This window comes from Arvicola amphibius, chromosome 9 (genome assembly GCF_903992535.2).
Source record: "Arvicola amphibius chromosome 9, mArvAmp1.2, whole genome shotgun sequence".
Lineage (NCBI taxonomy): Eukaryota > Metazoa > Chordata > Mammalia > Rodentia > Cricetidae > Arvicola > Arvicola amphibius.
The window spans coordinates 40,540,966-40,568,488 of NC_052055.2; the positions used below are offsets into that span (position 1 = coordinate 40,540,966).

Below are 27,523 nucleotides of genomic sequence, written 5' to 3' on the forward strand. Positions count from 1 at the left end.
CCTGTAGACTCAGGACTGGAAATAGGCAGAAACTGATGGTAGAGATGGTAAACCAGGATCAAGGTTATTAGATTTTTCATCTAGGTTCAGAAAATCAGGTACACAAGGCAAGCATGGTAGCTCACATGTGTAATTCCTGCACTTGAGAAGCAGGAGGATCATCTTAAATTTGAGGCCAATCTGGGCTATACAGTTCTAGGGCTGCTTGAGCTACAGTGTGAAACCCTGCCTTAAAAATAATAAAATCTAGGCTAATAATCTCAGTGGGTAAAGGTATTTGCTTTGAAGCCTGACTACCTAAGTTCAGTTCCTAGAACCAAGGTGACAGACAAAAAGGAAGTGGCTCCTGTAAGTTGTTCTCTGATATGCCTCAGGAGTGTATCAACACACATGTACATGTACACACAATAAATTTTAATTTTTTTAAAGAGAAAATCCCAAAACAAATAAATCAGCCATGTCTGTAAATAGGTGTGGCTTTAGAGTAGTCTGATAGCAGGACATGTTGGTGCATACCGTACTTTTTATCCCAGCACTCAGGAGAGAGACAGGTGGATCTCTGTGAGTTCAGGGCCAACTTTGTCTTCAAGGCAAGTTCCAGGCCATCCGAGTCTATGCAGTAAGACCCTGTTTCAAAACAACAACAAAATCCCAAGATGAGTGATCAGTGATGCTATCTACTCTTAGCGCCAGCACCCAGGAGGCAGAGGCAGGTGGATCTCTGAGTATGAGACTAGCCAGGGCTACATAGTGAGTCCCTGTTTCAGGGTGAGGGCGGAAAGGAAGGAAGGAAAGAAAGAAAAGGAAAGAAAAGAGTAGCTGGTGAGGAAAATATCAGTCAAGATGTTAGGGTGTTTGGGTGTGTGGAAGTGATGTGTATGGCCGCGTGAATAGCAAGGTACACACATTTTTCCATTGAATCGTGTGTCCAGTCTCTATCACATTTCTTGTCCTTGTTTTCTCGTCATCAGCATCGTAGTTATTTGAGAGAGGGTTTCCTATAGCCCAGGCTGGCCTTAAACTTCTGGTTATCCTGTCTGCTGCTCCCAAGTGCTGAGATTGCAGGTGTTCACTGCCTTGCCCGGTTTATGTCGTGCCAGGACTGAGCCTGGACTTTGTGTATGCTAGGCAAGTGTTCTGCCAACTGAATTATGTACTCAGCCTAACAATCGGTATTTATTTATTTATTTTAGTTAGTACATGGGCCAGTGAGTTGGTTCATTGGGTAATTGCCCTGCCATTAAACTCTTAACAGCCTGAGTTCAATTTTTGGGACCCACATGGTGGAAGGACAAAACCGACTGTTACAAGTTGTCCTCTGACTCCATACAGGCCATGGTGCACATCTGAAGGTCAGGGACAGACGATGCGTAGGAGTTGGTTCTCTCTTTCTGTTGTGGATTCTGGAGATTGAATTTAGGTGATCAGATTTGCAGAACACTTTTTTCCACTGTACCATCTCAATGGACCTTAGCGTTTTTTTTCCTTAAGTTTAGTTTCCAGTATTGGCACTGTTTCCTTGCTGTTGGCATTATAATTAGGATTACAGTTTATGATTTTGCCTGCTAGCCTAGACACTGGTATTGTTATTTTTGTTTCTAAGTTAACTGATGCTTAGGGCAGTCAGTTTACAAAAATAAATAGTATATGTAACCTCAACTGAGAAAATACTCCACTAGAATGTCCTGTGGGCAAGCTTATGTGGCATTTTCTTGATTGGTGATTGATGTGGGATGGTGGGTGGTGCCACCCCTGGACTGGTGGCCCCGAATGCCAGGCAAACCAGTAAGCAGCACTCCTCCATGGCTTCTGTATCAGTTCCTGTCTCCAGGTTCCTGCCCTGACTTCTTTCCATACTGGACTGTTCCCTGGAAGTGTAAACAAAATAAACCCTTTCCTCCTCAAGTTGCTTTTTTAAAAAATTATTTATTTATTATGTATATAGTATTCTGCCTGCGTGTATCCCTGCAGGCCAGAAGAGAGCACCAAATCTCACTGCAGATGGTTGTGAGCCACCATGTGGTTGCTGGGAATTGAACTCAGGACCTCTGGAAGAGCAGGCAAAGTTCTTAACCACTGAGCCATCTCTCCAGCCCCATCAAGTTGCTTTTTAGTTATAGTGTTTTATCACAGCAATAGCAACCATCCTAAGATTAATTTATTCCTTCTTGGCCTCCTTCTCTGTTAATGTTGTCATCAGAGTTTTAAAATTAACTAGAATATTCTCTATCCTATTTTTTGCTGGTTGCTGTACAACAAACAGGCCTCAAATTACAGGCTTAAAACAAGTCTCCAGTTACCTTTCAGAGTTTGTGTAGTCCAGGAGTTTGCAGATGAGCTCACTTAAGCAGGTGTAGTCGGGATGAGTGATTAGTTCAGTAGTAGAGTGCTTGTCTTGCATGCATAAGGCCCTTGGCACTACTGAAAAAAATTGGTTTTTCAGATGTTGCCTAGGGTTGCAGATATCTGAAGGCTTGTGCTGGAGCAGAAGCATTCCTTTGCCAGGTGGATCACTTTCAAGGCCGTGCTGTATTGACAGGAGTCCTCTGCTCTTCTCCGAGGGGACTTCTCCCTGGACTCCTTATGTCTTAACATGGTCTTCTCCCAGGTTCAGCTTGAGCCAGAGGCTGCCTGACAGAAGCTAGTCCTTTAGTGGCCTACATTAAAAGTCACTTAGCATCACTTACCCCTTGCATAGAAATCAAGAAGTGTACCACATGTCAGAAGGCGTGGGAGGAGGGGAGGAGGGGAAAATTTGTAGTAATAATAATAATAATAATAATAATAATAATAATAATGAAGGCAAGGGAGCCACGCAACAACTTTTGGAAGGGTGAGGTAATGACCAAAGCTTAGGACAGGCTTTGCTCATTCATTCTTCTATCTAGGAGACATACCTTTGATGCTTCCTGAGATGTACTAGGCAGTAAAGAGCCTTCCTCCACCCTCAGGGAACCTACAAAGTGGACAGAGTTCTAGCTGTAGCGTGGGCTTCAGAACTGCTGGAACTTTCATACACGATATTTCTGAATGGTCCACAGACTGATTAGATCCCTGTTACTGGCTGCTCTAGCTCTTTTCTTCAGCTGTTATAACTTACGTGGTGGAACGCTCCTTTGAATCAGTGATTCTGCTATGAATTCTCCCGTTTTCTCCTTCAGGGATGGTTTCTGTGGCTCCTAAGTCACCCATGCTTCAGTTAAGGGAATCAAGACGACAGTCATAGGGCAGCTCATGGCACTTGATTCCTTTTTTCACCCTCTGCACCTGTCTTTCAAATGTAGACACTTGAGAAACCCATTTATGGTACTGTTTTCTTCTGTTTTGCAGAAGGCCCTGGGTGTTCGGCAGTACCATGTGGCCTCTGTCCTGTGCCAACGAGCCAAGGTGGCCATGAGCCACTTTGAGCCCAATGAGTACATCCGCTATGACCTGCTAGAAAAGAACATTAACATTGTCCGCAAACGGTAAGCCTGCCGGGGATCTCGAGGTGCCGACTGAGAGCTGCTTCTCTTCCAGGAGGCGTCCGGAGTGATGGTGGCAGGATCTACTATTTAGGAAACAAAGGCCCCTGTGGGGAAATATTTGCTTTGGAACTGCTGGCCCTTTTCCAAGGAATTATAGTAAAAGGCCCAGAAGGCCAGGAAGGAACTATGGTACATGCCTGCAGTCCCAGCACTTGAGAGGTGGAGGCAGAAGCATCAGAGTAGAGAACTACCTTCTAAGGCTCTAAGTTTGTTGAATGGTGAAACCTACAGTCAGTCCAGTTCTGTCTGACTCTAATGGCCGCAGCATTGGTTCTATTATGATTATTATGATTATCATTAATAAAATAAAAGTAATAAAAATTATAATTAAAAAATTTATTATGTATACAGTGATCTGCCTGCATGTATACCTGCCTGCCAGAAGATGGCACCAGATTTTATTTTTTAAATGACATTTTAATCTATTGTGTGTATGCATGTGTGCACATGCTGGCCATGGTGGTACAATGCCTCTAGTCCTAGTACTCTGGAGGCAGCCAAGGCTACACAGAGAAACCTTGCCTCTCAAAACCAAAACAAACAAAACTCCAGGATCCTCCAGGAACTGATGACATCAAAGTGTGGGCAGAGCTAGCCAGACTCTTAGCTTTTTCTCAAGTGCAGCCAGAGTGGAAAACACTGTCCTCACCAACACAGGACCTTGTACAAATACTTTTCTCCATGAAACACTGTTTATTCTTGAGACTCTCTGACTACCCAGTGGGAAAATACTGGATTTTCCTTTCATCTTCAAGACTTGCCCTCTCTTCGTAATCATGCTGTCACAGAAAGGAGTTTCCTGCTAACTTGACCAGGAAGTATTACTTGCCATTTAGTTTGTTTGTATTTTTTGTTTTTGTTTTTGTTTTGTTTTTGAAACAGGCTTTCTCTGTGTGCTTTGGAACCTGTCCTGGATCTCATTTTGTAGACCAGGCTGACCTCGAACTCACAGAGATCCACCTGCCTGTCTTCTGAGTGCTGGGATTAAATGCATTGGCCAGCACTGCCCGGCTGTATTGGTTTGTTAAGGCAAGGTATCTCTGTGCGGCCCTGGCTGTCCTAGAACTTACTGTATAGAAAAGGCTGGCCTCAAACTCAGAGATCCACTCATCTCTGCTTCCCCAAGTGCTGAGATTTAAGGTGTACCACACCCAGCTTGTCATTTAGTTTTCACTATAAGCTATTGGCTGAAGCAATAAAAAACACCTCTTCTTCCTCCTCCTGGCTATGAACTCTCTCTCTTTTTATTTATTTTTTTTAATATTTATTTATTTATTATGTATACGATATTCTGTCCCCATGTGTGCCTGCAGGCCAGACCCCATTACAGATGGTTGTGAGCCACCATGTGGTTGCTGGGAATTGAACTCAGGACCTTTGGAAGAGCAGGCAATGCTCTTAACCACTGAGCCATCTCTCCAGCCCCTCTTTTTATTTTTTAACAAATTTATTTTGCATCCTCGCTGAAATTTCCCTTCCCTCCTCTCCTCCAAGTCCCTCCCCCCACTCCCCCTCTGTTTCTACCCCCTAATCCACCCCTCTGTTTCTGTTTAGGAAAGAAAGATACTCTCTTATGAGTATCAACAAACCATGGCATGTCAAGTTTCAATAAGACTAAGCACCTCCTCATGTACTAAGGCCAGTATGAGGAATAGGGTCCCAAAATCCAGTAAAAGAGTTGAAAAACAGCCCCTGTTCCCACTGTTAGGAGTTCCACAAGAGGACCAAGCTTTTAAGGCAATAGAAATATTTGAATTTTAAAGAAAACAAAAACTTCCACTAATTTTTTTTTTTCAATCCTGTGTTAACCAGAGAATTTAGTCACTATCTGCATGTTCCTGGTACTCGGACATGGGTTGTTCTGTTATCATTATTGCTGTAAACCAGTGATCCTCAGACAGTTGGTTTTGCCCCCAGGATACTCAGCAGTGTGTAGAGACATTTTAGGTTATCTTTACTTGAGACAGTGAGGGACTGTTATTTGGGGGTAGGTAACACCACTAACCATGCCACGGTGCACAGGATAGCTCCATAGCAGAGTCACCTGGCCCCAGAGTGCTAGGGTTGGGAAACCCTGCTGTACATAGGGAAAAAGTGGACATGGGGCTATTCTAAAACAGCTCTATTCTAAAGAACTTTTCTTATTATTTGAGAATTTCAAATATGCATGTTATGTTTTGATCAAACATGAATATACAGTGGATGTGACCGTATCCACAAAACCTGAACAAGATCAAGCTAGTCTAAAGAACTTTAAAGTAGGCTAGAACATTGCCAGGGGACTCTCCTCCACCCTGTGCCTTTGACAGTAGGGTCAGATTCTGTTTTCAGGAACCAGGTCTCTGCCACCCAGAACAACAAAGGGACAGATAAACATAGAGGACCCAGTTTGCCCTCAATCACAGAGGATGTAATGATGAACTGTCCAAAGTTTTCTGATTTGTCAGGCTTTAAGTCTTTTTTACTACACTGTATTTAGTGTGCGTGTTCCTCGTGGGTCATACTGAGGTCATCAGGCTTCCAGGCAAGTGCCTATCCTTGCTCAGCCATAACTCACCAGCCCAGTGCCATGTTGTTTTTTTTGTTTTTTTTGTTTTTTTTTTTTTTTTTTTAACTATTATTTCAGGCATTTGCTTTCAAGGTCTTGGTGCTATTTTTCAGCTTTCTTGGGCCCAGAAAGAGAAGCTGTGTTCCACACAGTGAGTCATTACCACCCACCAGCCTGGAATACACTGCTGCAAACTGATGGCCAGCCCCTGTACCTCAGTCTCCTGCTGTTTTTAGTGGAGGCTTTCATGACGCAGACCTGGAGGTTCATAGAAGTGCTGGTTGAGCTGCTGCATTGCACAGCCAGGGCCTTAGAGAAGAGCTCTTAATTCAAGGGCTAGGGGACAGTGAGGTTAGGGGCTAGGGCCCAGGCAGGCAGAAGAGGAGGAGGGATCTGCATTTGCTGCATGCTCATGCTGCCATCTCAGTGTTGGTTACAGCAGAGTCCAAATGAAGGCACAGACAGCAGCACACCCTGCTGCCTCCTCGCGTCTAGTTATGTGTGACAGCTTTGGAGCCTGGGGAACTCACTTTCCTTCCTCATCTGCACTGTGAGTATAAAATGTGTTATACACACAAGGTGCTTAAAAAATCCTAAAAGCTGGGCTGGAGAGGTGGCTCAGGGCTCTCTTCTAGAGGACCCAAGTTCAATACCTGGCACCCAGGCTGGGCAGCTTACAACCAACCGCCTATGACTCCAGCTCTGGGAATCCAGTGCAGTCATGTGGCCTCTGCAGTTAACCTGTTTACACATGTCCACATAGACATATAAACAATACATCTTTTTTAATAATCCCAGAATGAAGTACCCTGATAGCACTCACCTTCAGTGACAGAATGCAGATCCGTGGTGGACTGGGAAAGGTGGAAGAGTTACTACCAGAGGGCAGGAAAGCGCTCTGGGGTGTGGCAGATGGGTTCGGCTGGTTTGTCTCTGGTGGTGAGGGCTAAGTACAAGGCCTAGCACCTCCTGAGCTACTTACTTCCCAGCTCCAAAGTAGACTCTGTATACATTAGTCAGTGTGGTTCTACCTCAGGAACGCTGTTCCTCGAGGGTATCTTTGTTAATTTGTTTGAGGAGGATAAGGTCTGGCTCTGTAGCCCTGACCAGCTTGGCACTGAGCTATGTCAGCCATGGTAACATGCATCTGCAAATTCCAGCAACATGTAATTCTAATACCCAAAAAGTAGAGACAGTAGTTTTTTTTTTTTTTTTTGAGCTTGAGGCCAGTCTGGGCTATAAAGTAAATTCCTGCCCCCGAAAACAAGACAGAGGTACTGGAGAGCAGGCTTAGCAGTTAAGTGTTCATGCTGTTTTTCTAGAGATCCCAAATTTGATTCTCAGAATCCACATGGCAGCTCATAATCACTTGTAACTTCTGTTCAAGAAGATCTAAAATCACACCCTCTTCTGGCCTCTGTGAATTCTGCATGCACACACAGTGCATAGACATACACACAGGCAAAATACCCATGCATATAAAATCAAAATTGTCCGTAAATTAAAAAAAGTTGAGTGACAGTGGCACACGCCTTTAATCCCAGCATTCGGGAAACAGAGGCAGGCGGATCTCTGTGAGTTTGAGGCCAACCTGGTCTACAGAGTAAGTTCCAGGACAGCCAGAGCTATACAGAGAAACCCTGTCTCAAAAAACCAAAATAAGCCGGGCGGTAGTGGCGCACGCCTTTAATCCCAGCACTCGGGAGGCAGAGGCAGGCGGATCTCTGAGTTCGAGGCCAGCCTGGTCTACAAGAGCTAGTTCCAGGACAGGCTCTAGAAACTACAGGGAAACCCTGTCTCAAAAAACCAAAAAAAGAAAAAAAACCCAAAATAAATAAATTGAAACAGCAACAATATGTACTATATACGCGTTCACATTCACAAATTAGCCAGGTGTGGTGGTGTATGCATGTAAAGCCTGCATTGGGAATGCTGAGGGAGAAGATTGAGGTGTGAGGATTATAAATTGGAAGCTAGCCTAAGCTATGTAACTCATTTCTTGAAAACAAGTAGCCAGGCAGCAGTAGCACATGCCTATACTCCCAGCACTCAGGAGGCTGAGGTAGGATGGCTGTTGTGAGTTTGAGGTCAAGCCGTAAAACAGAGGAGGTGCTGTAAGGGTGAGCTTTTGACTCCAGTCTTGTCCTGTACTTTGAGACAGGTAGATGAGGGGACTCCTTGGGGAAGCCAGTTTGTTTATGTGGTCTGTTAGTAGGTTTAGTAACAGGGTCAGCTATAACCCAGAGCTTCTACTCTGGGTGTCAGATCACCCAAAGGCCGTGGGTGACTGATGCTTTCCAGGCAAAAGCAGGCATCAAGTTGATCTGAAGTTTCTGGGGTCAAAGTGAGGAATATATGGCTGCTGTGTTGTGTTGGCAAACAGCAAGGTATGTGGAGGGTTGGCTGGGGAGGGGGAAGAACTCGAGTCCTGGCAGAGTCTGTGCCTGTTTGAGGGATTGACTCGATTGCCATATTTGTCTTTATGTGGAAGGGAGCCATGAGCCTCCAAAGGAGTCGGGATCTGGGAAGAGAAGCCTAAGTGGGAGGTGGAGCCGGAGGCCAAAGCCAAACCTCTCAGGTGCATGAAACTGGCTGGGATGCCTTGTGAATAGAGAAACAGGCATGATGCGTGCGAGGTGGATATTCATGCACAGTGCTGCAGCAAGTCGAGTGAATGCAGAATGCAGTGCTGGCAGGGTTCCTGTGTCTTAGGATGGCTGAGGACACAGGAGAAAGTGCCACCAAAGGTAGGGGCTCCAAGACAGGATTCAGGCTGTTGACTGAGTTTGAGCTGTTAACATCTCTCTGCTGAAGGCTCATGCACTGGAATGTTTATTAAATGACAAGAATGTAATTAAGGGCTGGAGACATGGCTCAGCAGTTAAGAATACAAGCTAATCTTCCAGAGACCTGGATTTAATCCCCAACGCCCACATGGTGGCTCACAACCATCTACAGTGGGGCCTGATATCTGATTTTGGCATAAAGTTGTACGTGCAGGTAGAGCACTTATACATATAAAATAAATAAATATATCTTTTAAAAAAGAATGTATTTAGGGTTGGAGAGATGGCTCAGAGGTTAAGAGCATTGACTGCTCTTTAAAGGGTACTGAGTTCAGTTCCCAGCAACCACACGGTGGCTCACCACCATCCAAAATGAGATCTGATGCCCTCTTCTGTCATGCAGGCATGCATATACTAAATAAAATAAATCCTAAAAAAAGAATGTATTTAATATCAGATGAGAAAATGTATATTGATACCTGTTGGATAATAGAGTTGTGTAGTAGAAAAGCAAATATTCTTTTTTTTAAAGTATTTATTTATTTATTTATTTATTTATTTATTTATTTATTATGTATGCAATATTCTGTCTGTGTGTATACCTGCAGGCCAGAAGAGGGCACCAGACCCCATTACAGATGGTTGTGAGCCACCATGTGGTTGCTGGAAATTGAACTCAGGACCTTTGAAGAGCAGGCAATGCTCTTAACCTCTGAGCCATCTGTCCGGCCCAAAAGCAAATATTCTTGAGAAAACTAGTCTTGTTATCTTATGTTTGTTTTTATTTATTTATTTATTTATTTATTTTGAGGAAGGACTTCATCTAAATCCAAACTGGCTTTTACCATGGCCTTTAGCTTGCTACACAACCAAAGATGATATTGATATGATCCCTAGCCCCACCTCCCAGTTACTGGTATTGCAGGCATGCACCACACCTGTCCTGTCTTCTGTGATGCTGACATTCACGTAAATTTCAAATCACCACAGTAAATACTCCTATGTCCTGGAGATGCCACAGGAACAGCATTGATTTGATCCTGCCCAAGTGGATCTTGGGATCCTGCACACAGATTCTCCTATGCCTGCTCATTGTTATAAGCATGGAGAAGGAGAAGCTGTGGCAGTTGAGTTGCAAAGCCTCTACCAGTCTGCCTTCCTTCTGTCCATAGGTTGAACCGGCCTCTCACTCTTTCAGAGAAGATTGTATATGGACACTTGGATGACCCAGCCAACCAGGAGATCGAACGGGGAAAGACGTACCTGCGTCTACGGCCCGACCGGGTGGCCATGCAGGATGCAACAGCCCAGATGGCTATGCTACAGTTCATTAGCAGTGGGCTGCCCAAGGTGGCTGTGCCATCAACTATCCACTGTGACCATCTGATTGAGGCCCAGGTTGGGGGTGAGAAAGACCTGCGCAGGGCCAAGGTGAGCCGCTGGGGGTGGGGGTGGGGAGGGATGGTAGCTGGGTGTGGCATGGGGAAAGGGAGGTAGAGCCCATGTTGCAGTCTGCTGGAGCACTGCTGAGTTCTACTAAGCTGCTTGACTCAGTCTTTTTTTTATGGTACTGAGGATCTAAGGATAGATCCTAGAGCCTTCTGTGTGACAGGCAAATGCTCTACCACCGAGTCATTCTCCAGCCCTGAGCTTTAGCATTTGTGTTTGTTCTTGTTTTTCCAGCCAGGGTTTCTCTGTGTCCTCAAACTCGCTCTGTAGGTCAGGCTGGCCAATTCACAAAGGTCCACCTGCCTCTGCCTCCTATCACCTGGTTGGCTTTAGCATATTTGTTTTTTAATGATTTTTATTGTGTGTGCATTGGTGTTGTGCCTTCGTGTATGTTTGGGTGAGGATGTTAGATCCCCTGGAACTGGAATTGCAGGCAGTTTTGAGCTTCCATGTGAGTTCTAGGAATTGAACTCAGGTCCTCCAGAAAGAGCAGCCAGTGCTCTTAACTGCTGAGCCATCTCTCCAGCCTCGAGTTTAGCATATTTTTTTCTTTCTTTCTTTTTGTTGTTTTGTTTTGTTTCGTTTTTGAGACAGGGTTTATCTGTAGCTTTGGGGCCTGTCCTGGTACCTGCTCTGTAGACCAGGCTGCCCTCGAACTCAGAGAGATCCTTCTGCCTCTGCCTCCCAAGTGCTGGGATTAAAGGCGTGAGCCACCTGGTTAGGTTTAACATATTTTTAAGACTTGCTTTTAATTCTTCCTAATAGTAGAAATAAAATCTTGTGTTGAGAAGATGTTAGAAAATCCCAGTGTTGTTGGTCTTAATATAGAAAACATTCTCGGCTGTTAGAAAGTGCTTCTGCTGTGCTGGGACGGTGGCTGCAGGCTGAAGAATGCACATACTGGCCGGGTATGCACTACAGAGAAACCCGGTCTCAAAAAAGAAAAAAAAGTGCATACTGTTCTTCAGAGGACCCACATGAGGCGCCCACAATCATCCTAAACTCCAGCTCCAGTTATCTGATACCTCTGGCCTCTATTGGCACCTCCATTAAAGCACACACACACACTTTTATAATAATAAACAAAGAAATAAGCAGGGATGTGGTAGCGCATGCCTTCAATCTCAGTACTTGGGAGGCAGAGGGAGGGGAATCTTTATTCTGGTCTACAGAGTGAGTTCCAGGACTGCTAGGGCTACGTAGAGAAACCCTGTCTGAGAGAGAGACAGAGAGAGGAGAAAGTGCTGCAGAGCCAGGTGTGCTGGTACATAGTACTTGTGCCTGGAGTCAGAGTTCTTTCTGTCCCATAGCCCATCTTCCTTTATGTGTATCCATGTCACGTGCGACCTCTCTCTTGTTCTCTTTTGGCTCCTGGGGATCAGCTAGGGAAAAGAATGGAGGTTCCTGTGTGTAGCAGCACCATGAATTGACTCTCTCAGCTGCAAAAGTGGTAGGCTCGAGCTCTCATGCTGACAGCCTTCTTCCATGCGTCTTCTTTTGGGAGGTTTGCTAATGGCTGTGTGCCACTGAAACTGTCACTCAGAGCTGGATGCCCCGTCTTGTTTTGAACTCTAACCCATGCCTCCAAGCTCATGGTAGCTTCCTGAATACTACTCCTAGACCTGGCCCTGGCCCTCCCAGCCCTAGGCCCGCCTGCTCTCTGCCCCTGACAGTGGGAGTGGGTGCTCTCCAGTGGTCACTGGCAAGAGGTGGATGCTGGCAGGCCTATGCCCAGCTGGCACAGAGCAGAGCGTGTGACTGAAAGTGCTCCAGCCACCCGGGCCAGCCTGGGAGACACTGAGGACAGCCAGCCTTCCCATTCTAACTTTCCCTTTCTTTCTTTCTTTCTTTCTTTCTTTCTTTCTTTCTTTCTTTCTTTCTTTCTTTCTTTCTTTTTTCAGGGGGGGTTTTTGTTTTTGTTTTTGTTTTTTTGTTTTTTCTGTGTAACAGTCCTAGCTGTCTTGGAACTAGCTCTTGTAGAACAGGCTGGCCTCAAACGCACAGAAATCCGCCTGGCTCTGCTTCCCAAGTGCTGGAATTAAAGGCGTGCACCACCACCACCTGACTCCATTCTAGCTTTTCTCACCACTGTTAGCCGCCCATAGAGTCCTAAGGGGTACAGTGACACTTTCCACTCAGCTGAGATCAAGTCTTGTCTGCAGGCTCACAACTTCCACATTAGCTGCCGAGGGGTGATCATGTGACATGTCCCTGCAGAAATCAGGGACCCTGGAACAGCTGCCACAGCAGGGCCACCATTTGTGGTAGAGGTGTGGATCACAGAACCTTAGATTTCAGATCTCATCCCTTCTTGTGTTCAGCAAAGGTTTATTTACTGAACATTTATTGCATGTTAAGTGTGATGGCAGGAACTGTTAATGGAACTAGATTAGCAGGGCCTGTCCCTCACAGATCTTAAAGTTCTATGTAGAGAAACCAAGTCACTGCGATATGAAGGGAAATTGCAGGCTCTGTTCTGTAAGAAAGAGGTCTGGTTGAGATTTGGGGAAGGTGGGAGCAGCTCCTTTGGGGGTGGGACTGTAAATTGACCCTGAAACAGATAACTGAAGGAAGAAATTCAAGACAGATTAGCAAAGCCCAAGGGTGCTGGAGCATGCCAGTAACTCTAGCACTTGGGAGGTGGAGACGGGGATCAGGAGTTCAAGATCATCCCCAGCTCTACAGTGAGTTTGAGGTCAGCTTGGCCTTTGTGAGCCGCTGGCCCTATGTCCCATTGCCCTCCCACCTAAATAAATAAATAGATAAATGAGCAGATACACAAGGGTGCTGTGACAGGAAGAACCTTGAAGCTTATAGAGTGAAGAGAGGAGTAGGCTTGAGCCCTGTGGGAAGACGGAATGTACAAGGCAGGCAGGACCTTGAAGGCTGTGGGAAAGGCTGTTTCTACACCCTAGAGTCCTGGGAAGACTTGTCTAGGTCTGTTTCCTGCTGCCCTAACAGCCCACTACAGATGAGGAAAATCATACACCATAGAAGCTCATTCAGCTCCATTCTAAAGGATGGAAAGTCCGGGCATCTGGCAAGAACTTGTGAACTGTCATGAGGTGGAAGGGCAAGCAAACGTGGGCGAGCGGGGAACATCAGGCAGGTCTAACTCCTTTATCAGTACTGCACTCCACAATAACAGCGTCTGTATTCACGAGGGCAGAGGCTCTTTAAAGGTCCTGCTTAACAGTCATGGCCGACTTTCAACCTGAGCATTGAAGAGACATGCAGATTTAGAAGGGGAGGGATATGGTCAGTTCTACATATGTTTATCGTCTCACAAACATACAAATGTACCCATCCTCCTGCCCTGGGTCCCAGTTTCGCAAGTGACTGGTTTGTAAAAGACAGGGCTAGTGTGTTAATTATTAATTCGAAAGGGATTGCTTTGGTAACACAGCTTGTCTGCCATTCTTTTACTTGGGGACCAAGTGGACTCTCAGAAGGACACAACTGGATGACAGGAATTTAAAGCTTTTTTCAGGGTGTTTACCAAGTGTGGAACCTGTCCCTCCATTTCAGCATTAGACTCCACCGTGATGCTGTCCCTTTTGTCCCTGGTCAGTCTCATGTGTCCATGGACATGCCTCATCAGACCTAGCTGTACTGTGGGGCTTCCCTGCCTGCAGGAACCTGGGAACAGTGGAGCTCATCCTCTTCAGATCACTGCCCACCCAGTTAGCGGCCTTTCATCTGGGGCCTGCCCAACATATTACCAAGTACTATGCGCCTGCTATGGACTGCCACCGGCTAGGTGCTCTCAGCTGGAGTCTTACACCCTCTTCAGAGGCAACAGCCTTGGGTTCTGTCAGGATTCTCCAGGTCTGTGGTTAGACAGGCCTCCCCTGAGCCTCTGATTTTCCATCTCTAAATGGATTTGACAGCAGTCTTGTCCACTTCCTGAGTTGTGGGGCTGCTTAGCTTGATGTTAGTTGAGCTTCCACCCAGGTAACCACAACTCAATGGAGAAGCAAAACCAGCATGTCCACTTGGTCCCCTTGCTTCCCTGTGATAGTCCCCCTCGCTCTGTGTCCATCCCACTCTAGTAGCCATGTACCATATGACACACATCCTTCGCTGTTGGCGCTGGCTAGGGAATCTGAGTACCAGAGGAGGCTTTCTCAATTATCCTTCTACAAAGAAACTGAAGTGCAGGGCAGGGACTTGTTCCCAAACTGTCCCCCTGGCCAGGTATCATGGAAGTGGAGCTGTCTCTGTTCCCGTCTCTCTCCCTGGGCCTGCCAGCAGGCCAGCAGCCAAGCCCTCTGGAATTATTTTTAGAAGCCCTACGAGAGAAGAGTTGTATTCACGATGCCAGCATGTCAGCACCGTGTGGGAGGGAGTGTGGAGTGTGAGGTCATTCCAGATCAAACTAATGCTCTGGTTATTGATTTGTTTTAATAGGACATCAACCAGGAAGTGTATAATTTCCTGGCAACTGCAGGTGCCAAGTATGGTGTGGGCTTCTGGAGGCCTGGATCTGGAATCATTCACCAGGTAACACAGAGCTTAGCCTGTCTGCACGGGCCCCAAGCCCAGGTTTCACTCTGGTAATGAGAGCATACTCCAGGCCTGCTGGGGACTTGAGGCTTAGGAGAGCCCTGAGTACTGGGATTATAGGTATGTAACTGCAGTTTACAGGAGTAGAGATGCTTGAGAGCATGCGCAGAGGAAGGGATAGAAGTTAGATGTTTGTTCCTACCTTTAGTTCAAGTGCTGTCCTTTGTATGGTATTGGGGAATCCCAGGCGTACTTCTGAGCTACATTCACTAATAAGCTATTTTGTGTGTATCGCTTTTCTCACAAGTATTGAGTCCAGCTGTGTAGGTAGCTGATCCAAGGGATGTAAAGCCCCATCCTGACTTCCACAAGCACCAGGTGTTCACATGGTGCGTAGACCATCCATCCATCCATCCATCCATACATACATACATACATACAAATAAATAAATAAATCTAAAATAATTTTTAAACGTAATTATAATTATTTGTGGTGCTGGGGTATTGAATCCAAAGTCTTTTTTTTTTATATATATATATATTTATTTATTTATTATGTATACAATATTCTCTCTGCCTGAAGACCAGAACAGGCCACCAGACCTGATTACAGATGGTTGTGAGCCACCATGTGGTTGCTGGGAATTGAACTCAGGACCTTTGGAAGAGCAGGCAATGCTCTTAACCACTGAGCCATTTCTCCAGCCCCCTGAATCCAAAGTCTTATAAATGCAAGGCAAGTACTATACTAGTTGAGCTGTTTTTCATGATAAATTTAAAAATAATAAAGATATTAACTTATTAGTACTTACCACAACTTTGTGAAATAAGTAGCTTTACTATAACATACACATGAGGAAATCGAGGCAGAAAAAATAATATCTTCACCCAGTGACAGTTCCTGGCTAATTGTGCAGTAGGGATCTGGCCCCGAGGGAGAGTGCTCTGCCCCGCCATGATGCTCTGCAGCCTCTGTCAACAGGGTGCCCTGCCCAGAGCACTGCTGGGTTGGTTCCCTCTACCAGTCGGACACTGTAGGGTGGAAGTACTGATGCCATGGGCCATGTTAGCAGGTACTTTTCCAGAGTCTTCTAAAACTGGTTTCAATTTGGTAGATAGTTTTATCCACAAAGCCACTATGGTAGGCACACCTATAATCCTAGAACACAGGAGGCTAAAGCAAGAGATTGTTGTGAGTTTGAGGCCAACCTGGGCCACAAAGCTGAATTCTAAAGAGCCTGAGCTACAATGTGAAACCCTTCCTAAAAATAAATGAATGAATGAGTGTGGGCCAGGCAGGGTGGCATACACCTTTACTTTCAGTATTGAAGGGGGCAGAGGCTGATAGACCTTTGAGAGTTTGAGGCAGCCTGGACTGTATATTGAGGCCTTGTTTCCAACAACAAAATGAAACTTGTGCGTGCATACGATTCAGAGAGGTTCTGCCTTCCTCCCATCAAAGGTGGCTGCTGAGGCCTAGCCTGGTGTGTGTTCGTTAACTACCCATCCTCTGCATTTCCAAGGTGACTCTTCTCCCTACCACCATCCCAGGCAGAGCAGCTGACTCAGGCTGTCATCTGACCCTGCTTGGCCCCTGGCTCTGCCCAGCATTTGAGACCAGAGCCAAGAGTGGATTACTGCATTGCCCTTTGGACTGGGCTGCCAGGGTGACAGGGCTGCCATGCCACACAGCCAGCAAGGACCAGAGTGTATGAAGGCATATGGGCCCACTCTCAGTTGGGCACTCCAATCCAAGTATCCCTCATTCCATTTTAGTTCAAAGGCCCAGGTCTTTTTGGCAGCTCTTAAGCCACAGCTTGAGATAGATGGTGAATACAAGGTGCTCATACCTGCCCTTGGCCCCCTACTAAGCGTTCAGCATGATTCTTAAAACAACATTCCCAGGAACCATGCGTTTTAGTCACTGATTTGTTGCTGTGAAGAGATACCATGACCAAGGCAACTATTATAAGAGAAAACATTGAAATGGGGACTTGTTACAGCTTCAGAGGTTTAGTCCATTTTCATCATGATGGAGAAGCATGGCAGCATGCAGGCAGATGCTGGAGCAGTGGCTGAGAACTACATCCTGATCCCTAGGCAGAGGTCAAGAGGGCTAAGTCTTGCCCACGGCCTCACAAAAATCAGTAGGTGGTAGAGTGAACACCCAGGCAAGGAGTGGGCTGGACACCTATGTTCCCATGAGTCCAGACCTTGGAGGGCTCTGGACAGTGGGGTAGGACTGATGTGGGTGCCACCCCTGCTCTCTCACCCAGCATCTAGAGAGCACTCATCTCCAGGCCTTCACAGCTAGGAAGAGCGTGTGATGAAGCAGCCCTGGCAAACAGGGCAGGTGATGAGCAAGTTGCTTGTGTTCTCAGAGCCATCTGCAGGGTGTGAAGCTTGGGAAGCAGCTTCTTAGACATTGGAGAATCTTGCTACATCTCAGTACTTACTTAAATACCCTGTGGGGACTGAAGCCTGTCCTGACAGAACTGTCTACCCTGATGAGAAGCCTGGGAGGCTTAGCTCCCAACCTGGGCAGTTCACTGGGTGAGCTGAGAGTCTGTCGGGAGTTCTTTCTTCGTCACACTTGTCCCAAGCCATCGCAGGGCACTCTTGCCATATCCGGAAGTTAAGATGACCTGAGTGTGTGTATTACTGTAAATAAGGGCACTGAGGGACAGGGAGGCATTTACAGGCCCAAGTCACAGAGTTGTTCATGAGTCCAGGCCGCCTGGCCATGTAAGAGTAGCTTAAATGAGGCTGCCCCCTACCCCATACTTCAGGAATACCCAGGCATGGCTGGGTGGTCTGGTGTCAGTGGGGGCAGTGCAGCAGATCCTTTGTTGTGTCCATTTCTGTTCTGTGCTGAGAGCTTTTAAGCTTAATGTCTTTGGTTGTTTTTCAGATCATTCTAGAAAACTATGCATATCCTGGAGTTCTTCTGATTGGCACTGATTCCCACACTCCCAATGGTGGTGGCCTGGGAGGCATCTGCATTGGAGTAGGGGGTGCTGATGCTGTGGATGTCATGGCTGGGATCCCGTGGGAGCTGAAGTGTCCCAAGGTGAGGGCTAGGAAAGGACTTGCTCTGGGCTTTGGGGGTGCATGGGGGACTGTGGGCTCCGAATGGCTGAGCCAGGCTAGGTTCTCTTGGGGGAGGAGTAGGGCTGAACAAGAGGAGTGGGAATGCAAGCTCCATTCCTTGATAGCTACCTGGATCATACTATGTGGTGCGTAGGGCCTGTAACTGCCTTGCCCACTGTTTCAGGTGATCGGTGTGAAGCTGACAGGCTCCCTCTCTGGTTGGACCTCACCCAAAGATGTGATCCTGAAAGTGGCGGGCATCCTGACAGTGAAAGGTGGCACAGGCGCTATTGTGGAATACCACGGGCCTGGTGTCGACTCCATCTCCTGCACTGGTGAGGATGACAGCCCACACAGTGTCCCTAACTCTGGACTAAGTCTCACGTGCCTGGAGCAGAAGTTGAAGTGCCCTTCTCTTGAGGCTGTCCAGGCAGGGTGTGGGCTGAGAACAGACCTGTAGAGTGAGGTCAGGCTAGAGATAACCTGCTGCTCGGATGGAACAGCTGAAGACTACTGTACAGAGACAGTAACTTCCTTGTGACCATGCAGAGTTGGGAGCCATACCACTTTTAGCTTCTGCTGCTGGGACCTGGCCAAGAACTATACAGACTGTCTTGGATGATCCATAAAAATTCCAGAGACTCTGTAGTAGCCTGCAGAATTATTATATCCCGTAGGTAACAAGAGCTCACTCTTACTATTGTGACCCAGCCCAATTGGGAAGTTACTAACAGGCCCTGACAGAAGCTAAGATGTTTCTGGGCCACACCAGTGCTACAAGATGCTCTGGTCCAAACGGTGCCATTCCATTTGTTTTTTTTTGTTTGTTTGTTTGTTTTGGTTTTTGAAATGGAGTCTTACTTTGTTGCTCAAGTTGGCCTTAAACTCCCTGTCTCAAGCAGTCCTCGTGTCTGCGCCTCGCGGGTAGCTAGGACTCCAGGCACATACTCTACCCAGTTTATTCCATCCTCATCACTCATGCTCAGAAAAATGTTTATGTAGCACCACGGTGTAGCTGAAAGAAGGCAGAGCACCAGCTAAACAGACCTAGATCGAAGTCCAGTGCCAGCATTTCTTTCTTTATGGTGATCTTGAACCATGCTAAGCAGTGTAGACACAGTAACTTGTAGGCAGTGGCTGGCCATGGCCAGCTTTAGTACCCAGTGACTGTGCTGTGATGAGCAGAAAAGCCAGACTCTGAGCTCTGAGCCAGAATTCTGCTCGTGAAGGCTGAAGTCCCTTTACTGGCCAGGGACGTTGAGGGCTGAGGACCTATTGTCCTAGGTGGCTTTGTAGGCAGTAAGGCAGTGATGCATCCCTCTGCATGAGGGGCTTTGTGCCCACCTTGCAGGTATGGAGCCCAGCAGCCTCATGCTTTGGGCTCTGTTTCTCCACAGGCATGGCAACAATCTGCAACATGGGTGCAGAAATTGGGGCCACCACATCAGTGTTCCCATACAATCACAGGATGAAGAAGTACCTGAGCAAGACAGGTCGAGCAGGTGAGCTCATAGGGGCGTGAGCACACATCCATGTCCTACTCCTGTCCTGAGTCCTTAGCCTGCTGTCCCTAGGCTTGCTGCATGCAGAGGCACAAAAGTTCCTGTAGACAAATGACCAAGTAGGTGTGTATGATTGCTTCTAATTATAGTGTCTGTACCTCTCTTCAGCCTCTGAAGGGTCTGGCATCTACATTAAATATCCCTGCTATAGGTTATCCATGTGAGTTTCACAGGAAAAGGGGCTAAATTCTGGTCCTTTCTGGTATAGTTCACTGTGCCCCATACAGGAAGCTCTGGAAACAACATGGGTCTCTTCTGTATAACTGTTCCCTGACTGAGGGAGCTTCCCAGCTTCCCCCAGCAACTTTCCTGGCCTAGTTTGATTTCTTTGAAGCTCAAAGAAGGAAATAAAGGACTAGAAACTGGGAAGGGAGGGCAGTGTGGGTGAATGGATAGAAACTAGAGGTTAGGGCCCTGGGAAGCTGGGAGCATCCTGAGTCCAACTGGAGTACCTGCCACTCCTTTCTCCATCCAGTGACTTCTCAAAAATTCTATTCCTTGGCACTGGAGAGATGGCTCAACCAGTTAAGAGCATGACTGCTCTTCCAGAGGACCCGGGGTTCAAGTCCCAGCAACTACATGGCAACTCACAACTATCTGTAACTCCAGTTTCTGGGGTTCTGAAACCTCCCATGGCAAAGCATTAATACACATAAAATAAAAAAAAAAAAATTAAAATTCTGTTCCTCATGGGTGGGTGATGGTGCACACCTTTAATCCTAGCACTCAAGAGGCAGAGGCAGGTAAATCTCTTGAATTCTAGGACTGCCTAATCTACAAAGCGAATTCCAGGACAGCCATGGCTACACAGAGAAACCTCGTCTGGGGGGAGAGGGGGACTATCTGCTCCACACACGCTATGTGGTGGGGTGTGCTTGTAATCCAGTGCTCCATTTTCATATCCTGCATGTCTCCCAATGTCTCCTCATCCTCCATTCACTGACAGCCTCTGCAGAAGGCTGAGCTCCTGGTGGGCAGGGACAGCATCCTGTGCTGTTGGATTTGTCCAGGCTTAGTTACTGCCTGGAACCTGCTGTTTGGTAAGTGGCAGGTATCTGGCTCAGGTATACAAATAAACAAAGTTCAGAACCAATTTCTGTTTCATTTTCCTCCATTGTTGATTCCAGACATTGCCAGTCTTGCTGAAGAATTCAAGGATCACTTAGTTCCTGACCCTGGCTGCCAATATGACCAAGTGATTGAAATTAACCTCAATGAGGTGAGGGCGGGCGTAGGGTTTGGGGGACTGCTGAGGGTGGGACTTTCCATTTTTGGCTGGGGGATGAGGGAGTGGGTCCTATCAGTACACCCAGCATGGCAGTTGGCCCTTGGTTCCTAGGGCCTAAATCAGGCAGGAATGGGGGATAGGTAGAAGGAGGGAATGGCATATGGCCATGGAGAAAGCAAGTCTGATGTAAGTGTCCATTTGCCACCCCAACTTTAGTGGAGGCCAGGAACTTGACCTGGGGACTCATTTGCTTTGAGTCCACAGGGCACATTGCATGGGTTGGGATGCTGAGGTGTTCCGGGAGCCAGGAAAGGCCTCTAGAGCAACAGAAGCCAGGCTGTGTGAAGTTCAGTGCCAGCCTTGGTTCTGATGCAAGCTCACCTGTCTCTGTAGGCCTCATTTCACCAAGTGTGAAACCCAAGGTGGGTGTGAGCGAAAGGCTGATTCGTGTAGTAATAGTCTGGTGTATTGATGGCTGTGTGCCAGGCACTCTGCTGTGCATTTTACACTTGTTAGTCCTGCCATGTGAAAAGCATCTGGCCATGGTCTGCTATCAGAAGGTCGCAGTAGGAGCATTTTTGGTCCATCCTGCCCTCTGGTAGTACAGATGAACCCAGAGCTCTCAACTTCTAGACAGCACCTTACACAGGTCCGTGCCCCAGCCCTCATCTTTTTACTGTAAGACAGAGTCTAAGTTACTCAAGCTAACCTTGAACTGACTTTGTAACCGGTGGATTCTATACTTGCAGTCCTCCTGCCTCAGGCTCTCAAGTAGCTGGAGTACAGGCCTCATCACCAGGCCCCGCTCCTTCAAAAACAGTGTAGTTTGGGAGGTGATGGGCTTGTGAGGCTGATGACCCCCATCGTTTCTGTACCTCTATCATCTACTTGTGACCTGGAGTGGAGCATGTCACTCTAACCTTCTGTTCCTATGTGTGCCGTGTAGAGATGAGGACGGCCTGGTAGGGCTGGGAAATCAAGTGCGTGTGCTACCTGTCTCCTGGGACAGAGTTTGAGCCATGAGAACATGAGGAGCCTTTCCTTCTATAGAAATGTGGGGAATCTGCAAAGCAAGTCCATCCTCACTATTTCTGCCTCTCTCTGCTTCTGGCCCCTGTCTTTTCAGCTAAAGCCACATATAAATGGACCCTTCACCCCTGACTTGGCTCATCCGGTAGCAGATGTGGGCAATGTGGCAGAGAAGGAGGGCTGGCCTCTGGATATCAGAGTGGGTGAGTGCCTTCCACTTGGTTGGGTTGGTAGGTGTCTGGGCCAGCAGCCCTGCCCAGAGCTATGGACACTCATCTTTACAGTGCTTCCTAAGGCAGGCCCTGCCGGGCGGTGGTGGCACACACCTTTAATTCCAGCACTCGGGAGGCAGAGGCAGGCGGATCTCTGTGAGTTCGAGGCCAGCCTGGTCTACAAGAGCTAGTTCCAGGATGGGCTCCAAAGCTACAGAGAAACCCTGTCTCGAAAAACCAAAAAAAAAAAAAAAAAAGTGCCTAAGGCAGGCCCTTTCTGCAGCAGGTATGAGTATTCCTATTACCCCTGCTTGTTATAGAAACATTTATTGTAATGTAGTGAACATTCACAAGAAGAGTCTTCAAACACCTCTAACTCCAACCCTTAACCAGAAAAATGTGCTTTGAGGATGTTGCTGCATGGCTGTGTGCATGAACATGCACATCTTTCTGTAAGTAGACTTGTGTACGACACAAATCAGCCAGTCGTGCTGCTGTTTACACGCTTTACCTGTACAGGTGCACTGGCTAGGATCTGGCACAGCCTGGCTGTCCAGAGCCTGGGTCCTGCACTCATAAGACCTTGGTTTGAATCCTGGCTCTGCTACTTAGTAGTTTGTGCTCTCAGCAAGTTGCTCCAGACACAAACCAAGAGGAAGTCAGCTCACTGTTCTTCAGCTGACACATGGAAGGCGTCACTGGAGTGGAGGAGGGCTCAGAGTTGCCAGACCCAGTACAGCTTGCTGTTACACTCAGCTTCCAGGTAGACAAAAATCATTTTCAGTACAAATGTGCCTATGCCACCTGGTAATACACATTCTCACTTAAGAAGAGAAACTTCAGAAAGCAAGCCTGGTTCCCCATATATTGTAACTCAGGAGTGATAGTCGAATTTGCCCCTTTTCTAAGGGTGAAAAGAACTTTCTATAGTGTCTAGAATTAAGTAATATTACATAAAATGCTCACCCTTACTAGTTTGAAGTAAATTATTTTTAAAAAGATAGTTTAATAATTAGAAAATAAACTGCTGCCGGGCGGTGGTGGCGCACGCCTTTAATCCCAGCACTCGGGAGGCAGAGGCAGGCGGATCTCTGTGAGTTCAAGACCAGCCTGGTCTACAAGAGCTAGTTCCAGGACAGGCTCCAAAGCCACAGAGAAACCCTGTCTCGAAAAACCAAAAAAAAAAAAAAGAAAAGAAAAGAAAATAAACTGCTGGCTAGGCATGGTGGTGCCTGTTTTTAATCCAAGCATCAAGAGTCAGGGCAGTTGAATCTGTGAGTTCAAGGCCAGCCATATTCCAAAAAAAAAAAGAAAAAGAAAGGAAAGAAAAAAAAGTGGTTGCATTGATAGGGGAAACTTGGTATCAATAAACAGTTTTCTGTCATTCAGTTTCTGCTGATTTGTTGTTGTTGTTGTTGTTTTGTTTTTTGGTTTTGGTTTTTCAAGACAGGGTTTCTCTGTAGCTTTGGATCTGTCCTGGAACTAGCTCTTATAGATCAGGCTGGCCTCAAACTCATAGAGATCTGCCTCCCGAGTGCTGGAATTAAAGGCATGCACCACCACCACCCGGCTCTGTACTTTTTCATAACAAGCTTTTTCTTTTTTTGAGACAGGGCCTTGCTATGTAACCCTGGCTATATCTTAGAACTATCTATATAGACCAGACTGGCCTTGAACTCAGAGATCCCCCTGCCTCTACCTCACAAGTGCTGGGATTAAAGGCATGGACCACCACCGTCCTGCATGCTTTGGGGTTTTATGTGTACTTAAGCTTATGTACACATTATACAATTTATGTATAAATTGACGTGAAAGTGGTTTTGCTGTGACCTGTGTTCAGTGTCATAGTCCGGGAATGTTAGTGGCTGGGCCAGAGTAACTTTCTTTATTGTAGATACCTAAGTTGCTTCCAGCCTGTCTATTAGAAATAATCTCTGTGCCAGATCAGTAGGTGAACTCTGTCCAGGACAGATGGAGACTTCTGCTCACAATCTCCTGACTTGGCTTTACCACCCACAATATACCAGGTTTGATTGGCAGCTGCACCAATTCAAGCTATGAGGACATGGGACGGTCAGCAGCTGTGGCCAAGCAGGCACTGGCCCATGGACTCAAGTGCAAGTCCCAGTTCACCATCACACCAGGCTCTGAGCAGATCCGTGCCACGATTGAACGGGATGGTTATGTGAGTATCCGCCCGTGTCTGCCCCGGCTTCCTACCATGCCTGCTGATATATGCTTCAGGATAGGACAAGCCACGGTCTGTTGGGCTACGGCAATGCAGACACAGCTTTTCATCCTCCAGGCTGCTGTCTTACTTATTGCCATCAGCCTGTGTCTGGCCCTGACAGCTTCCTGTCCTCTTTGTCCCCTGCAGGCACAGATCCTGAGGGATGTAGGTGGCGTTGTTTTGGCCAATGCCTGTGGCCCTTGCATCGGCCAGTGGGATAGGTAAGCAGGACATCCCTGAGAGGTCAGCCTCTGTCTCCATGGGTTCAGAGTTCTAGAATAAATGCTGGAAAGAAGATTCCAGCCCAAGGGCTCTGGTTCCACAGACTGCTACAAGTTAGAAGTCCTTGTCAGACATGGCTGGGCACCCAGATTAGAAAGAGCCTTATAGAAGCCCTGAGCGTCAGAGACAAACCCTGGCAGGCAGGAGAAGCTAACAAAGGCTGCATCCGAGCAGGCAAGTGGTTCTGATGGAGCTGCCCAGGTGAGGAGACTAAGACCTCAGGCTGGACTGTGCCTTTCTTCCTCAGTCTCAGAGCGACTCAGTGACCTTGAGGTTGTCCCCAGTGCTGAGTGCATGAGTCCCCCGGAGGAGGCAACTTTTCAGGGCATTCCCATTCCCCTCCTGTCTTGAGCTAGGTATGCACCATAAGAACTCAGACCACCTGGCCTCTGGGCAGTCCATGTGACAGGGCTAGGTTTCTCTAATCCTGTCCTCTGCTCTGGCAGGAAAGACATCAAGAAGGGGGAGAAAAATACAATCGTCACCTCCTACAACAGGAACTTCACAGGACGCAACGACGCGAATCCTGAGACCCATGCCTTTGTCACATCCCCAGAGGTGATACTGCATGCCCAGGCATAGCCTGAAACTACCTTGGGAGTCCTGTTTCTGGTGGGTTAGAGGGTTGGCATTATAGAATGTTCTAGAAACTATAAAAGGACAAAATTATTCTCTCCCATTAGTCCCTACCCAGCAGCAGTCACCGCTGATGTGAGTTATTCAAGGGGAAGCCATAAGCCATGGCTGACTTGGTGATTTCTGCCTGGGTCTCCCTCAATTATTTTTTTTTAAATTTATTTACTTATAATGTATACAGTGTTTTTGTATGTGTGTCTACACACTAGAAGAGGGCACCAGATCTCATTACAGATGGTTGTGAGCCACCATGTGGTTGCTGGGAATTGAACTCCAGGACCTCTGGAAGAGCAGGCAGTGCTCTCAACCTCTGAGCCATCTCTCCAGCCCATCTCCCTCAATTCTTAAGGGTCTAAACCATTTAGCACAGTTGGTAGCTATGGGTATGGACTATGGCATTTCACTGAGACAAGTCCTTGCTCTCCTAACTATATGAGCTTGGCTACCATACTTACCTCCAGGTCCTGTGAGAGATTATGTAAATTGCTGGCTTAATAATCGCCCCCCACCCCCTTCCCTTCCTTGTGAGTGACTTGAGACCACAGGTATGTCTCAAGCTCGGCTTCTGTGTTCAGTAAAAATGTGCCTTCGCTGTTACTATGGTCATTGATTGTTACTGTGGCCATTGATCAGCTGTATCTTAGGCACTGAGCGGGTGCCCCACCTCGCCCATTTCTTGACTTTTACTGCGTGTTCCAGAGCTCTCATTGCTAAGTGAGGAAATGGTTCTCTCTTTTCCTTTGCTGCCAAGCAAGAACATTTCCAGCACTGAAGCATTTGTGTCCTAGGCCTCCTCTCTATCCAGGGCACCTGCAAGAGACAGGAAAGTGCCATAGTAGTGCAGGCCTAGCCTGGGGAAGCCACTGTAGAGGCCAAGTGGCCCTTGGGAGCTTCAGTACTCTGCAGACCCAGTGGCTCATGGTCCCAAAGACAGCCCTATGGCTTCAGAAGAGGGACCTGGGGCGAGGAAGATGCCTCAGTAGGTGAAGTTCTTGCTGCACAAGTATGAGGGTCTGAGTGTGACTTCCCAGCACCCACATTAAAAAAATAAAAAAATCCCCGGGGCTTGTTGGCCAGCCAGCATAGCCAAAGAGCAAAGCTCCAGGCTCACTGTGAGACCTTGAAGGCCAGCAAGATGACTCAGCAGACAAAAGTGCTTGCTACACATAACCCGACCTGAGTTCAGTGTCCAGAAACACACACCTCATCCCTGCCCTATAAAGACGGGAGGTAATCAGCCACACAAAGTTGTTTTCTGACCCCAACATCACATGCATACCATACACATTCACACACAATAATAAAAACAATTTTAAAAAAGAGGCATAGGTAGGTAGGTGTGGGTGTCTGGTGCTAACCAGCAAACTGGCCTCCTCCATTTCAGATTGTCACAGCCCTGGCCATTGCAGGAACCCTTAAGTTCAACCCAGAAACTGACTTCTTGACAGGCAAGGATGGCAAGAAGTTCAAGCTGGAGGCTCCAGATGCAGATGAGCTTCCCAGATCGGTGAGCAGATGCTACCATTTTGTATGGTTGGCTAACCACAGGCCCACCTTGGCCTAGCTGCCTGGGCTCATGTAGGGTGGAGTAACACTGTTACTGAGAACGAGTGAGGTTTGGGGCCAGGGAAGCTTGTGATCTAGGAGACATCCGTGTGGGGATTAAGGACTCAGTGCCCAGTGTGTCTCCATCCCTTCTGTAGGACTTTGACCCAGGGCAGGACACCTACCAGCACCCCCCCAAGGACAGCAGTGGGCAGCGGGTGGACGTGAGCCCTACCAGCCAGCGCCTGCAGCTCTTGGAGCCTTTTGACAAGTGGGACGGCAAAGACCTGGAGGACCTGCAGATCCTCATCAAGGTTGGCACGAGCATCCCATACACAAGCATTGGGCATGACTGACCCCATGGGAACAGAGAGGCTGGTTGCAAGGGGAAAGAGATCACAGCAGCCTGTAGTTCCCCTTCTCCATGGCTCTGGGCTGGGCAGACCTCAGCCATATGGTGTGGTAAATGCGTCATATGTGACTTAGCTCAGCTCTAGACTGACAAGACTCCACAGCATTCCTATGGGTCATTACCGGATAGGGACTGTTTGGGAGCTTGGCCTTTCTAGTGTGGCCAAGGCCTCAGACTCATGTCTGACAATAATTTATGGGCTTACTAAGGGGTGTCCAGGCATGCCTGTGACAGCCAGTATTTAGCTTGTGTGAGCCAGGGCCCAGACATGACTCCTCACTCCTTTCTCCCACCATAGGCAGCTTAGCTGAATAAGCAAACAGCTGCATCTGTCCTCCATGTCTAACCTATCCCAGGAGAGAGTATCCTGTCATGGAGACCGCATACTGGAGCTTTTGATGGGGTGGATGATGGTCTCACCTGAACCAAGTGGGCATGGGAACACCAGGACTCACTCCACAGACAACAGGTTCTAGGCCAC

At 47.3% G+C, this 27,523-nt stretch overlaps 1 protein-coding gene across 2 annotated transcripts in view; it reads left to right on the forward strand.

The window, feature by feature from the left end:
* The window catches only part of Aco2 (aconitase 2), a 44,362-nt gene that overhangs the window by 14,106 nt on the left and 2,733 nt on the right, over positions 1–27,523 (forward strand). For both annotated transcript variants that reach the window (XM_038344011.1, XM_038344012.1), the window contains 13 exons: positions 3,331–3,467; positions 10,034–10,292; positions 14,721–14,813; positions 17,728–17,886; positions 18,091–18,241; positions 19,304–19,408; positions 20,596–20,687; positions 21,823–21,928; positions 23,965–24,122; positions 24,315–24,388; positions 24,896–25,007; positions 26,470–26,592; positions 26,789–26,944. In XM_038344011.1, coding sequence (XP_038199939.1) covers positions 3,331–3,467; positions 10,034–10,292; positions 14,721–14,813; positions 17,728–17,886; positions 18,091–18,241; positions 19,304–19,408; positions 20,596–20,687; positions 21,823–21,928; positions 23,965–24,122; positions 24,315–24,388; positions 24,896–25,007; positions 26,470–26,592; positions 26,789–26,944 — 1,725 coding nt within the window. The remainder of the gene's footprint in view (positions 1–3,330; positions 3,468–10,033; positions 10,293–14,720; positions 14,814–17,727; positions 17,887–18,090; positions 18,242–19,303; positions 19,409–20,595; positions 20,688–21,822; positions 21,929–23,964; positions 24,123–24,314; positions 24,389–24,895; positions 25,008–26,469; positions 26,593–26,788; positions 26,945–27,523) is intronic.